This window comes from Coffea arabica, chromosome 2e (genome assembly GCF_036785885.1).
Source record: "Coffea arabica cultivar ET-39 chromosome 2e, Coffea Arabica ET-39 HiFi, whole genome shotgun sequence".
Lineage (NCBI taxonomy): Eukaryota > Viridiplantae > Streptophyta > Magnoliopsida > Gentianales > Rubiaceae > Coffea > Coffea arabica.
This window is the reverse complement of record NC_092313.1, coordinates 63437537-63451975: the sequence shown is the minus strand read 5'-3', so window position 1 is coordinate 63451975 and position 14439 is coordinate 63437537. Positions and strand designations below refer to the sequence as shown.

The window sequence follows — 14439 nt, the reverse complement described above, 5'->3', positions numbered from 1 at the left end:
GGTATTAAATAGTTCTCTTGTGCGTTAATTGTGGTTAATTGCGGAAAATTTCCGCTTGTGCGGAAAATTTCAGATTTAGGGTTTCAAATTGGGGGTTTTCTATTGTTGATTGTTGAACTTCTAATTGGCTATAATTGAAGGGTATTATGACCCTAATGACGCATATGGAATGGCTTATATATTGTTTGGGTGCTTGTGGTTGTGTTGGATGGCTTTTATTGGTTGTCTTGTAGGTTGGAAAAGCTGAAATTTTAGGGGAAATGCTGTCCAAGTGTCTAGGGTATTGGATTCTTATGTGTTGGGTTGAGATTTGATAGAAGTGAATAATCTTAGGATTTATTTCTACTTTTAACCCTACATGTTATGTATTTTTCATTTCCAAACTATATTTGGGTCTTGCCTTAATAGTTCCTAGAAAAAGGTATTCGACTTGTGTTTGCGTTTTCCTTGTACTTTCTTGATTGTTATAGGGCGTGCCGGTGATCCGAGGCTCACGTCGGGCGAAAACTTGTGAAATTTCTTTGTTGAACTTGGTGAGTGTACTACTCACATGTTTGTTATTCCGTGGCTTTCTTGTACTTGAATTCTGTGGTTTGGACTAGTTGTGATGATTGTTTGAGCTAGGTGAGGCGAGGGTGTACTTTACCACTCTCGTACTCTCTAGCCTCCTTGACTGGTTATTATACTAAGCTTACTTGACTGTTTATGATATTACTTGAATATTATTGACTATACTGGATTTGGTATCGCTTGGATACCAACTTTACTGTTCACTCTGAGCTCTACCTCATTGGAAGTCAATGGACTTGAGCCAGTAAGGACTTGGTCAGGGACATTTGACAAGCCATGGGGACTGTATTTGGGAATCTTTGGGTATGAGACCCTTGATTCCGGTATACTCGAGTAATACCAATTCTGTACTGTTTGGTGTTCGGGCCCGGTAAGGGGAAAGTGAGGTGGATGGATAATTGGAGTAAAGAGGAGTCTACGGTCATGATTACCTGGTATATATTGACGGAGAGTCAATGAGATGAGATCAAGCATGGCAAAAGAGGAAAAGGGCTCTTGAGAGCCATCCGTATCCTTTTATTCCCTACACTTGGGTGTTGTTGATTTTACTTACTTGACGTGCGTATTTGGACTGAATATTCTTGTGTTTATGTGATCCTGGTATATTTTGGTGATGGTACCTCATTGGGCGAAAGCTCACTCCGTGAATTTTGTTTTCCTTACAGGGATTTACCTTTTGGACTTTTGAGTTTGAAGATGAGTTGAGTAGAGCTAGTTGAGAGATTTTGTATAGCTCCTCAATAGTTGGCAACTTGATTGTACTTGGATTTACATGTTTCCTTTTGGCTTGTAATCATACAAATGTGGTTGGTAACAGTGTGTGGGTATTCATGTTCCATGTATTCTACTTGGCTTGTATATATATTCCTTTCCGGGATTGTAAGCAGTTATTTGCATTTGATTGGGTGCTGGCTGATTGTGACGTGGCAGTCACTATTCACTTTACGTTTTAACTTTTGTTTTCCGTTTCTTGATTGATGGTTGGGTTAAGCGCGTTAGTAGTTTCCCGAACGACTTGAATTAATGTTTTACCGTTTTAGTAGTCCTGGCGAGAGCTGGGCAGGCAGTCCGCTAACCCCTTTGGTACGCCTTAGGGGAAGGTGGGGCTGTCACACCTCTGCTGCTGGGTTTCCTGTACTATTCCTGTAGACTCTGCTGCAACTCCTATCCCCCAGTCCATTTGTATTTTTGGTTTATAAACAAGCGAGGCCAGCCTTTCCCCCTCGACATTTTGTCAACAGTTTTAAGGGTTAGATGTTTCCTATAACACTCATATCCGAATGCCCAACCTTTTCACAGAAGCTACAGAATTTCGGCCACTCTTCATACTCCACCTTTTGCCAATGGCCATCGTCGACATCTCCTATCCAAATGCGAGGAGCAGTGCTCTTTGCAACGTCCACTTCCACAAGGAGACGAGTTACAGATGGCCGCTTCAAGTTCAAGGTTGCTGAATCCACTTGCAGTGGTCGCCCAATCAACGAGCCAAGTTTAAACAGATATTTCTTGTCAAAAAAATGTAGTGGCAAACTCGGCAACAGCACCCACAGTGGAATGATGGAGGATTCTTGGTTGACATTGAAATCCAGCGTCCATTTCGATACTGTCATCGGCGATCCTTGAATAAACCACGTGCGGCGAAGGAAAATTCTGGTGTAATCCTCCTCGGCAGTAGGATGTATGTACATGCTTATTATCCAATAAACCTATCGAACAAGAGCCCTTCAAGCCCAGAGTTACAAAAAACTTCCTTATAGTTTCCATGGTAGGTCTGTTATAAGCAAACCTCCCTATGAGGGCAGTCTTATATGGTTCCACAAGCGTCAATAGCTCCTGCTTCAACAGCACCAGAGCCGGCTCGCCTCGATGGATTCCAAGCGAGCCAAGGTCAGGAAGAGTGGATGCAGACGCATCCCCTGCCACAATGTTTGCGAAAGTCTTCCCTGGCGGCCTGTTGTGTCCTTCACAGTGATTTCCTTTGAACCATAAAAAGAACAAAAAAAAAAGAAAAAGGATACAAAAAGAGGTCACGATTGCGACCATTTAATTCTTGGATTTGACTTATTGATACCCAACGCACGCTAGTCAGAAGTTTTTGGTGCTTTTTTTGGGAAAAAGTAATCTACATTGAATTTCAGTTAAGTCCATTGGTTAATTTGAAAAATATTTTTTTTGGCAATTTGAAAAATATTTAAATGCAAGGAGCCAATAAAGTGTGAGTCTGTGCACACAAATGATAGCTTAAGAGTAAATTAATTGTAATAACAAGGGCATGGCACCCCTAAGAAAATCCTTAATTATTCTGGCATGATTTCATAAAAGGAAACGATGCCTTAAAAATAAGCCAATAAGTTAGGGTAAAGAAACTTTATTAAAAAAAAATTAAACTTGAGAGTTATATCGAACTTTAAGATACTCATCCTAAAACGCATTCTGGCACTAAAAATCTCCAATTTCTCTAAATCATAATTTCTGCCTGATAAAAAATGGCGCAGAAACTTTTTTGTACTTCAAAGCAAGGCTAGTGGCAGTACCTTGAACAAAATACTCCCCAACATACAATTGTGTATACAATCATAAGTAAAATAGTTGTCTCACAAAACGTATAGTAAGGGGATATTTGATAATCGCATTAAGTACTTAAAATTAGGGAAAATACATTTCTTGTTTGATAATAAAATCTTACATTTGAATACATTGTTGAACTAGTATAGAGGTATTCACTCAAAAGAATTATATCATGCTCCCACGTATTTTGACACATACACACATACTCTCACACACACACATATTAATTACATCACACTCAATGATTTTTACTGGATGCAGAGAAAACACTGGAAACTACATGTCATAGTGGCCATACTACTATCCTTCGACCTACTGTCATACTGGGTGGTTTGCCTGATAATTATGTAAGGAACGTTGTAACTTGTTCAGTTTGACATTCTTTTCCTTGTCCTGTTAAGTCACTATTCCTCGTTGGATAAACTGATGTGGATTGTTAGAACTGATGTGGATTGTTAGAACTGTTGTCAGCTTTGCACAAAATAAGTACAAGAAAAAGGAAAGCAGATCTAAGAATGATCTAAGAATTTTAGCAAAAAGATGAGGAAACCTTGCTTAGGGGGTTATCTACTAGAAAACCATGTAGTTTAATGAGAAACTTAAAGTTTGGTAAAGTTTATGTGATTGGTGGAGTCAAATATAATGGATCATATGTGATTCGCAACGGATCTTCTGTCCCACTTCCTGTATCAGTCTCTATCCCACTTTTTATTATATTGCTATTTCTCATTCATAAACATCATGTTTTGGTTCTTATTTGTTTCTTTAAGATCTAATAACTATTAATTGAGTAAAACACAAAATTTAATGAGTACAAAAATTCAAAATGTATAAAACATAAGATTTTTTATGAATTTTCTGTTGTATTTTTTAATTTTCTATTATATATTAATTTTTTGAGACTGTTGTATCTATTTTTTACTCAATTAATAGTTTTGGATCTTAAGAAAACAAATAAAAACTAAAACATGGTACTTATAAATGAGAAATAGCAATATAATAAAAAGTAGGACAGATAGTGGTACAAGAAATGGGACAGAAGATCCGTTACACTATAATTTATTGATTATATAAATATGTTCGTATTTTGGCTATCAGTTTGGTTCCTTTGTAAGTATAACACAGAAAAAGTTTAAATCTTTTGTTTTCTTCTGCTGGTTTTCTATGTAGTAGGCCAGTTTGTTGATTCTCTCAGTTTTTTATCTAATTTTTTGGCTCATAGGCTCAAATCTAACTCTTCGTGTTGCTTCATGATGTTCTCTTATGCGTATACTTGGATATCGTCTGCTAGAAATAATTTAAAATTTCTAGATTTCTCTTAGAAGTGTCTTATGGTGTTCTAAGGGACTAGGTGCATTGTTATATTATTTGAATAAAGTAGTTGGAATGTTCAGTAAGTTTCATGAATGTACGAAATCTAAGAGTCATACGATGAACTTAAGAAGACACTTATGCATGTATAAATACCCTTTGTAATTATCAAATTTTGGTAAGAGAAGGAAAAGTGAGTTCTGATATATCCTCTCCTCCTAACAAAGTGGTATCAGAGCTTAGTTCCAAAGTGTGAGAAAAATAAAAGAGTGAGAGTGAATTACTGAAAGAAACAAATGGCAAATAGTGGAAGTACTTCTCTTCAAGTTCCTCAACTTACAACAGAAACACTACAAGAAATTTGGGCTTTTGTGACAACATTCTCTGTGACAATATATAAACTTGTCACAATTGAAGGCTTTAGTGACGACACTAAAAGTCGTCATGCTTGATCGTGGGTTCACCTGTCAATAGTGACAACAAGGGATAAGTCATCACAGTATGGATGGCGCGCAACTATGCAGTCTAGCGGGAGATCACCATTGTGACAACTGGAAAAGACGTTGTCACTGTAGGACCAACTTCAGTGACAACTTTTTAATATCGTCACAATATGGTGATACGTTCTAAATTAGTGACAACAAGTAGTCGTCACTGTACAAAGCGTTTATTCTCATCTCACTTTCACTAATTCTACTATGTCACCCTAATATTTTCAATATGGCCCATATGTTGTAAATAAATTTTATTAATTCTACTATGACACCCTAACTTTTGCTTTTTGCATATACCACCTTAATTTTTTCAATATGGCCCATGTGTTATAAATAAATTTTATTAATTCTACTATGACACCCTAAATTTTACGTTTTAGCCCCATATACCACATTAATTTTTTGATATGGCCCATGTGTTGTAATTAAATTTAATTACGGGTTAATTCCACTTTGTCCCCCCAAACTTTGGACGATTATCCACTTAAGTCCCTAAACTTCAAAATGGGACACTTAAGTCCATAAACTTATAAATACCTCCCACTTAAGTCCCTGAACTTATAAAATGGGACACTTTAATCCCTAAACCCTCATAAAATGGGACACTTCGACCACCAACGGCATTCATGATTTGTTAACAATTTTCCTTAAGTGGGAGGTATTTATAAATTTAGGGATTTAAGTGTCCCATTTTGAAGTTTAGGGACTTAAGTGGGTAATCGTCCAAAGTTTGGGGGGACAAAGTGGAATTAACCCTTTAATTAATGATGTTATTTCGCTGAACTTTTATATTTTAGGCCCATATTTGGTAAACTAATCTCATTAACTCTACCATGACATTAGTGTCTTTTGCAATTTAGCCTCGTATGCGATAAAGAAAGGTTGTATTAATTCTATTATGGCACCCTATGCTTTTACACATTAGGTTGTGTTCAACATTAGCAAAATGAGGAAGGTATTGTAAAAAAAAGATGTTTACCTATTTTTTAATTATTCCAAACGTAACTAATACCTAGTTATAAAGTTAAAAAATATCATGAATTCATTATTTAGTTCTCTTGACAACATATGGGAAATTACTGATTAACATAGTGTGAAAATAATGGTAGAGAATAATAAAATTTAATATGAACTTAAGTAAAAATCTTGACAATTGCATGACTGGAGTTTGTTATGTATTACAATTTACAATAATCAAATTGGATCTATGGTTAATGAATCAATACTTGTATCAAATAGATTTAGTGTTTCATGCATGTGTTAGTAAACCATTTTGGTTATTTGATCAACTAAACAGATTGTTTGGTCTTGTCAGACCACACTTCGTGCATAATTGATAACATTATTAAATTGATACCAAAAATATTTGCCTTTAAAGATCTTTTTTTGAATCATAAACATATTTGTAATAAGCCTTTTAGTTTTTGAACATTATTTTTGGTAGAGATCCTAATGTTGAGATGCTTTGATTCAAGTTTTCGACCTTCGCTGAGCTATTCGGTAAAAAAAAATTCAAAATTTAGTAAAAAACCTATGTTAGTAAAAAAAGAAAAAAAATTCAAAAATACTAAATTTTTATATTCCAAAGTTTTAATACAGCTTGTGTACTAAAAAAGCTCAAAATAATAAACAATGTTAATTGAACAAAGATTGGGAAAAAAGAAAAAGAGATAGAAGGCGTTATTTCTATAAAAAAAGGTTCAACAATTTAGAGAGAGAATGCGTTATTTTTAGTGTGCAATAGTGGAAGCGAGAAGATGAAAATTGAAGGAGTAGAGGCGGGTTGTAAAAGAAGCAGAAACGACATCGTTTGAAGTTCATTTGGAAGACAAACACTCAACAACACTTAACCAAATTTCAGACAAAACTCATTTTCCTCTTTCTTTGCCTTCGGACACCATCTTCTTCTCCTTCTCTCCACTGGGATCTTGCTAAAATTACTGAGATAATCACTAAATTGAGCTACCCAAACTGAAATTGCAGCTTTAGTAGGTAGCAGATAGCAAATATCCCTAAGTTGAGCCACCATTTGCATCCCTAAATTGAGCTACCCAAACTGATAAGGCAGCTTTAATAGAGTAGGAGATAACAAATATCCCAAGTTCGTCACGGCATTTGACCATGAATTTTGGGAAAAAGCCAGAGTTTGAAGACTGAATCAGAAGGAAAAGAAGACCTAAGGTTGTCACGGCATAATTTGAGGTAAGAAATCTCAAATTTTTCCATCTATTTTCGAATAGTTCTGTCTACTGTAAGTCGTGTGAGCTGAATGTTGAGTTGTGAGAGTGAAACGAAGTGGAAGGAAGGGTTGTGAGCTGAATGTTGAGCTGAATCTTGGAAGGAGGAAATTTTGGAGGATATTTTAGAAATTCTGGACGAAACTTCAAAAATTCTGGAGGTTTTTGTGGCTTTGAAGATGCCTGTTTGTGGGTCGCCCTTAGTTTATTCCATTGTCTATAGATGCATGGCGGCTTTTATTTCATCAAGGATGAAATTTACACTGTTGTCTTAGATGAATTTTGTGAACTACTAGTATAGTTTCTACTTTCTTGTGGATCTATGTCAAATATTGTCAGATGCATGTGCTCACTGTCTGATGTTTCGGGTTCAGTTTTATCAGTAGGCATGTGCTATACAGATGCATGTGCTCTCTATTTCGGGTTTTTCTTGCAATTAGTTTTCTGTGAAGTCAGTTGTTTAGTGACCAGGTTTTGATGATGAGATGAAATAAGTGCCTCAATTTCGTAAAACAAGTATCTATGAAATTGAGACAGCAAATCCGTAATGATGGTAACAATTGGCAAAATGTAATTTTTCATTTACACTGTATTTGGTTTCCAGTGCGTTTGTTTAACGTTATCTCCTGACATCCAAGTGTTAGTCATTCTTGCAATCTTACATCAGACTTGAAATGTTGTTTCTTGCTGGCCTTTGTTGAAATGACATCCAAGTGTTAGTCATCCAAGTGTTAGTTAGCTTTGTCATTGAAGCCTTTGTTGAAAAATAATTCTCAGCTTTTTCATTGCCTTTGTTGCAGCTGGTTTACACTGGATTCAAGAGACAAATAGGCCCATTTTTACCTCTGTTCTTCTAATTTGGAATTTACGTGTCAGGTAACGTCTTTAACTTGTGCTTTAATAGATTGTTTTTTACTTGTGTTCTGGAAAGCGTGTAATTGTCTCTTGAAGAACTGACTTGCTTTTGCTTTAATAGATTGCTTAAATAGATTTACAGCTTTCAAGTGTAAATCTACTGCTTCATAATCTACTTATCTATGCTTTTTTCTGGTTGTAATGTGTAGATAAAAATTTGTGACTTATGTTCTGGATTTGTAACTCTAGGAAATGGACAAAAATTGGATGAAACTTGATAATAGACAGGACGAGTCGTATAAACTTGGGGTGGCTGCGTTCTTAAAATTCGCATATTCTCGAAAGGCAAAACATCTTACGATAGCTTGCCCTTGTAAACAATGCAATAACTTCTGCAACCATACAAAAAGTGTGGTGGAGAACCACTTATTTACATTTGGAATTAGAAAAAGTTACACCAGATGGATACACCATGGTGAACAATTTCGACAGGAAATTAGAGAGGATAGTAATCTGGGCGGTTATGAAGAAGGGGATACTGATAGTGAGGATTTAAACCATATGCTCAATGACATAGGCACTGCACAATGGGGGGGAAATTGGTTTAGTAGGGAAGATGATGGTGAAGGAAGTTCAGGCTTGAATGCTAGTGAGACTGATGCCTTCCTAAAATTGTTGGAAGATGTAAAAAGGGAACTTTATCCTGGAAACAAATTTTACTCAAAGCTGTCTTTTGTAGTCACTCTTCTACATCTCAAAACGATGAACGGGTGGACTATAAACTCGTTTAACTCCTTGCTAGAGGTCTTTAAGAAAACACTACCTCCCGAAGCTGCAGTTCCCAAGTCTTTCTCTGATGCTAAAAGAATTATTCGAGACTTGGGGTTCATATATGAAAAAATACATGCCTGTATCAATGATTGTGTACTCTTCCGCAAGGAATATGAAAATTTGGACACTTGTCCAAATCCAAATTGCAAAGAGGCCCGCTACAAGTCAAAGGGTTCAAAAATTCCATGAAAAGTTCTTCGCTATTTTCCCTTACCCAGGCTTCAATGCTTATATGCACACAAGGAAATAGGTTTAGATATGCGGTGGCATAAAGAAAAGCGTGTAGATGATGGTAACACCATGAGGCATCCGGCGGACAGCGAAGCATGGAAACATTTTGATAAATTATATCTAGATTTTGCTCATGATCCTAGAAATGTCAGGTTTGGCCTTGCGACTGATGGTTTCAATCCTTTTGGAACCATGACATCGACTTATAGCATTTGGCCCGTTTTTGTTGTATCATATAATCTGCCTCCCTAGAAATGTATGAAAGACCCATTCTTTTTCATGTCAATGTTGATTCCTGGTCCTAAATCCCCGCGAAATGAGATCTGTGTCTACATGGCACCTCTAGTAGATGAGTTGAATGAATTTTGGGATGGTCTAGAAACTTATGATGCATATACTGGTCAGAAATTTACCCTCTGTGCTGCTTTGCTTTGGACTATAAATGACTTCCCCACCTATGCTATGTTATCTGGATGGAATACTAAAGGGTATCAGGCTTGTCCAATTTGCATGGCAGAAACATCCTGTATGCATTTGAAACATAGGAAAAAATTATGCTACACAGGCCATCATCACTTCTTGCCTATTGATCATTATTGGCGTAGAGAAAGAAAGCCATTTGATGGTAAAGTAGATTTTAGGAATCCTGTTATTCCCTTATCTGGAAAAGAAGTTCTGGAACAAGTAGAAAAAGTTGAGATATAGTTTGGGAAAACTCTTTAGCAAATCAAGGCAAGGAAGCGCAAACGTGATGCTAGTGGGCTTAATTGGACAAAGAAAAGTTGCTTTTTTGACTTACCTTATTGGTCAAACCTAAAATTGCGGCATAATTTAGATGTCATGCATACAGTGAAAAATGTATCAGAGAGTGTCTTTGCTACTATTATGGATATTGATGGCAAGACTAAAGACAACTGGCAGTGTCGCAATGATTTGAAGGAGTTAGGTATCAAAAAAGAGTTGCACTTGATTCAGAATGGTGATGTTTACATCATGCCTCATGCTTGCTACCAGCTATTTAAAGAGGAGAAGAAAAAAGTATGTGATTTCTTAGCTTCTATCAAATTTCCGGATGGCTTTGCTTCTAATATATCTCGATGCATAAAGAATGGGCAATTCCAGCTTTCCGGAATGAAGAGCCATGACTTTCACATTTTCATTCAACGAATACTCCCACTTGCAATTCGTGGAAGCTTAACTAAAGAAGTTCGACAAGTGTTGTTTGAATTAAGTGATTTGATTAAAAAGTTGTGTGCTAGAACATTGCATAGGAATGTATTATAGGAGTGTGATAGCAAATTCCTGTGATTATGTGCAAATTAGAGAGACTATTCCTTCCTGCCTTTTTCGACATAATGCTACACGTGCTGGTTCACCTACCTGCCGAAGCAATTCTAGCTGGCCCAGCTCAATATCGCTGGATGTTCCCATTTGAGAGGTATGCCATCGTATGAATATAGTGTCTTTTTGTGCATCCATTATTATAATCTGTCTCGCTTACTGCAACGTATATTAATATTTCCTATTTTTATTAAAACAAGGAAAATGGGAATACTTAAAAGTTATGTGCAGAATAAGGCTCGCCCAGAGGGATGTATTGCCGAGCGGTACATAGACAAAGAATGCTTGACATTCTGTTCTATGTATTTGGATAATGTCGAGACAATATTCAACAGGCCCGAGCATAACAACGAAAGAGTTGACAAACACGGGCAGCTATCAATATTTTTAGGCTCTGCTCGTCCATTTGGAGGGTCTAAACATCGGTATTTACCTGATTCAGAGCTAGCAAAGATCCACACCTTTTTGCTAAATAACTGTGATGAGCTCGATGACTACATCAAGTAAGCATAACTTATGCTAACATATTTTTATGTCTGTGACTCACCAGTAAACTTATTTCAACATATTTTTATGGCTAGTGAGCATAAAACCTTGTTGGAAGCTGAATGCACTGAAAATGTGATTCAACGGCATGATAAGGAGTTTGCTACATGGTTCAAAGAACGTGTAAGGTCTAATTAACTCTGCAGTTGTTTGGACTTCTTATGACTATAATTTAAATAATATTCTTAGTGACTTTTCTCAATCTCTAGACAGGTGTTATATGGTTCCCAACCCTAGAATGATGAATTTCGCTCATTGGCCTTAGGTTTAGACAATAGAATTTTTATGTATACTGGTTGCATGGCTAATGGGTATAGATTTCACACTGAAGATCGTGAAAAAGAGAGAAAAACACAAATAGTGGCATCGTAGTGAAAGGCGAGCATTGTAATAATGTCATTGACTTTTATGGTGTCCTAAAAGAAATTATTGAAGCGAGGTGCTGGTTTGGAAAGAAAAATGTTGTCCTATTTAAGTGTGACTGGTGGAAACTAGATGATACAGCCAGCATGCAAGTAGACAAGGATTGGGGTATCACAAGTGTGAATTCATCAAGAAGATGGTATGAAAACCAACCTTATGTCCTTCCTCAACATGTGGAACAAGTGTTTTATATTGAAGACCTGAAAATGGGTAGAAACTGGTATGTAGTTGAGAGGTTCGGTCCAAGAAATTGTTATGATGTTCCTGAACATGTGGACAAAGAGGCAGTAGTTGAGGAGATATATCAAGAGGAAGCACAAGGGGGGAATTCAATATTATAATAGATCTCGATAACCCCCCACCAATTTCAAGAGAAGATGGCAACCTATTAAAGTGCGTGCCTTCATCTGTTATTCATGGTGACCAACAGCTAAGAGGAACTCAACAAGCAAATGAAGACTTTATTGATGACAGTGACATTGGGGACCCCAACATTTGCGATGATGATGAAGATGAGGATATTCTTAGTGACAATGAGACAGATTCTAGTTAGATGAGATTGATTCAATATGAATCTAATGGTTGTTGGTATCCTAAGTATAACTTCTAGTTTAGTTTATTCAATATGTTGTCATCTTGTTTGATTTATCTTTTTAATGGATGTTTGGTTAGTCCAAAAGTTTTGTCATCTTGTTTTATCATCTTGTTTGTTAGTCTGATGTCATCTTGTTTTGTCATCCTGAGTATCTTTTTAGTAACATTTTTTTTAATGGATGTTTGGTTAGTTGTTGCTTTCAGATGGCTGGACCCGGAACGAGAGCCCAAACACTTAGAAGACAAGCACAGCAAAAGCAACCATCACCACCTTCAAATCAGCAACAAGGTCCATCTGCAAGTACTTGCTCAAACGGCAATGAGACCTTTGTGACGCCAGCATCTTCACCACAAAATGTTACTACTGGTTCAAACAACGGGCAGCCTCAAACTCCTGATTCAATGGCATCAGACGCAAATGAGACTGCAAGATCTCAGGATGGTCAACATGATAATACTGGTACCAACTTATGCACTTACATTTCTAGTTCTTTTATTTTGGTTGAACTATTATAGCTAATTTAGCCTTGAATTTTGTTTAACCATAACTGTGCCATTGCCAAAAAGAAGGGGTCGTACTAGAAACATTACTTTGGCCCGAAGATAATGAAACTCTAACTATTGAAGTTGACCCTTCCATTTGGCGCATAGTAGGAAAGGACTCTCAATACTTCATTAGTGAGAGTGGCTGTGTTGTTAGGAAGTTTGGAAGGCTTAATGTTGACAAATGGTCACATCTTGAGGCTGAATATAGAGAGAACATATACAAGACGGTTACGGTACTTGTCTTTTTTAGCTTATATTACTACTAGAATGAATTGCTTGATCTTTATACTCATGCAATATTCTTATGTACTTCTATTTAATTTTTTGGTATTTATATTTGTCTTGTAGGATGACTTCCAATTTGAGAATATCATCACCTCAAAAACTGCTATAAATAGGCAGTTGAACACCTTGTATCGGAATCACCGATATCGGTTGCATCGCTATTTTCTAACTTTTGGGACGAAGGAGGAAGCAATTCAACATGTTCCTGAAGGTGTATCAGCTGAGGATTGGACATGGATATGCAACTACTTTGGAAGTGAAGAATTCAAGGTCTAGTTACATGCTTGAATTAGTCTTGCCTAAATATAAATCTTATTTCAAATATTTAGAATTACTGCTGGTTGTTTATATATTACAGAAAATTAGTGACCGTAACAAAGGAAATTGTGCCAAGAATGAAACTCATACTACTGTGGGAACAAAGTCACTTGCTAGAGTTGTTGAAGAGAAGGTAATCAATTAAAACTATTTGGAGATATGCTTATGTTTTTTGTTCTTCTTCACTCTCAAAGTCAGGTGTCAAAATTTCTATTTGACAGAAGAGGAAGAAGGGAGTAGAGCTTTCAGAGTTAGAAATGTTTGAAATCAGTTGTACATCAAAGAAGACAGGAGGGCTGATAAATGATCTAGTGAAAGAGACTTTGGTGCGAGATGTCCTTCTATTTTTATGCATTTACAGCTACTTTGTGACATGCCTTTTAACACCTAAGCTATTCTGTCTTGTCTAGGCAACAATGAAAGAGATGGAAGCTACAACTTCAATAAGCAGTGCTGAAATTTGTCAACAGCAACTTGGATACATACCTGGACAGCTTCGTAACCGCAGCACAACCAAGAGGCAAGCAATGGAGATTGACCACTTGAGGAGTGAAATTGAAGAACATCGAAGATGGGCAGATGTGGCAGAGCAATGAGCTACACAAATGACAGGGGAATTCAATGCCCAAAAGGAACTAATTAAGAGCTTGCAAGATCAGTAACTTGAAACTAGGGGGCTGTACGAGGAGTTGATAGCCCAAATGAAAGACTTGCGCAAATGATAGACAGCAAAAAGGTGAGGAGTTTCAACCTTAAGACTCGATGACTTGATTATTGGTATAATTTTATGCTTAATGTTGGTCCAAAGATGATACTTATTGCGAAAATCAAGCCTTAACTTCACACCCTGTCTTTCTAGTCTTTGTTGCATTTGCATTGTGTGAAACTGTGAGCACTTGAAAGTACACTACTGTATCTTGAAAGTACACTGTGAGCACTTGAAAGTACACTGCTGAGCACTTGAAAGTAAACTGTGAGCATTTGCAACAGATTTGAGTTCATGCATACATGAGACAGATCATATAGAGGAAGAAATGGACGCACAAAGACCATCATTGTGAAAGTGTACTGGTTCAAATATCTGTTCTTTTGTAGCTGGGAAAACAGATACTAAATTTGATCTGTTTAGATATTCTATGCACAAAGGAGAGAAAGGAGGCAAGAAAACCATCTTTGCTTCTTTTCCTTTACATGAGAAGCAACCCCGACCTGATGATTCTTTGCAAAATTAGAAAAAGTATTTTACTGATTTTTGGCTGGTTCACCTACTTGACTGATTTTTTTTACTT

General features: G+C 36.7%; 1 protein-coding gene and 1 long non-coding RNA gene across 2 annotated transcripts; one reads left to right on the top strand and one right to left on the bottom strand.

Annotated features, from left to right (window-relative positions):
• Positions 1-447: 447 nt before the first annotated feature.
• Positions 448-1466, top strand: LOC140037330 (uncharacterized). Its single transcript, XR_011841254.1, has 2 exons — positions 448-533; positions 1236-1466. It is a non-coding gene; the product is annotated as an uncharacterized lncRNA (long non-coding RNA).
• Positions 1467-1820: 354 nt separating this feature from the next.
• On the bottom strand, positions 1821-2258 carry LOC140036391 (uncharacterized). The gene has a single exon (XM_072077779.1). It carries the CDS (start codon positions 2256-2258, stop codon positions 1821-1823), a length of 438 nt encoding a protein of 145 aa, XP_071933880.1.
• Between the last annotated feature and the right edge of the window lie 12181 nt (positions 2259-14439).

Coding starts and splice junctions, on each gene's coding strand:
- LOC140036391 (XM_072077779.1), bottom strand. CDS start 2,258: ATGTACATACATCCTACTGCCGAGGAGGATTACACCAGAATTTTCCTT.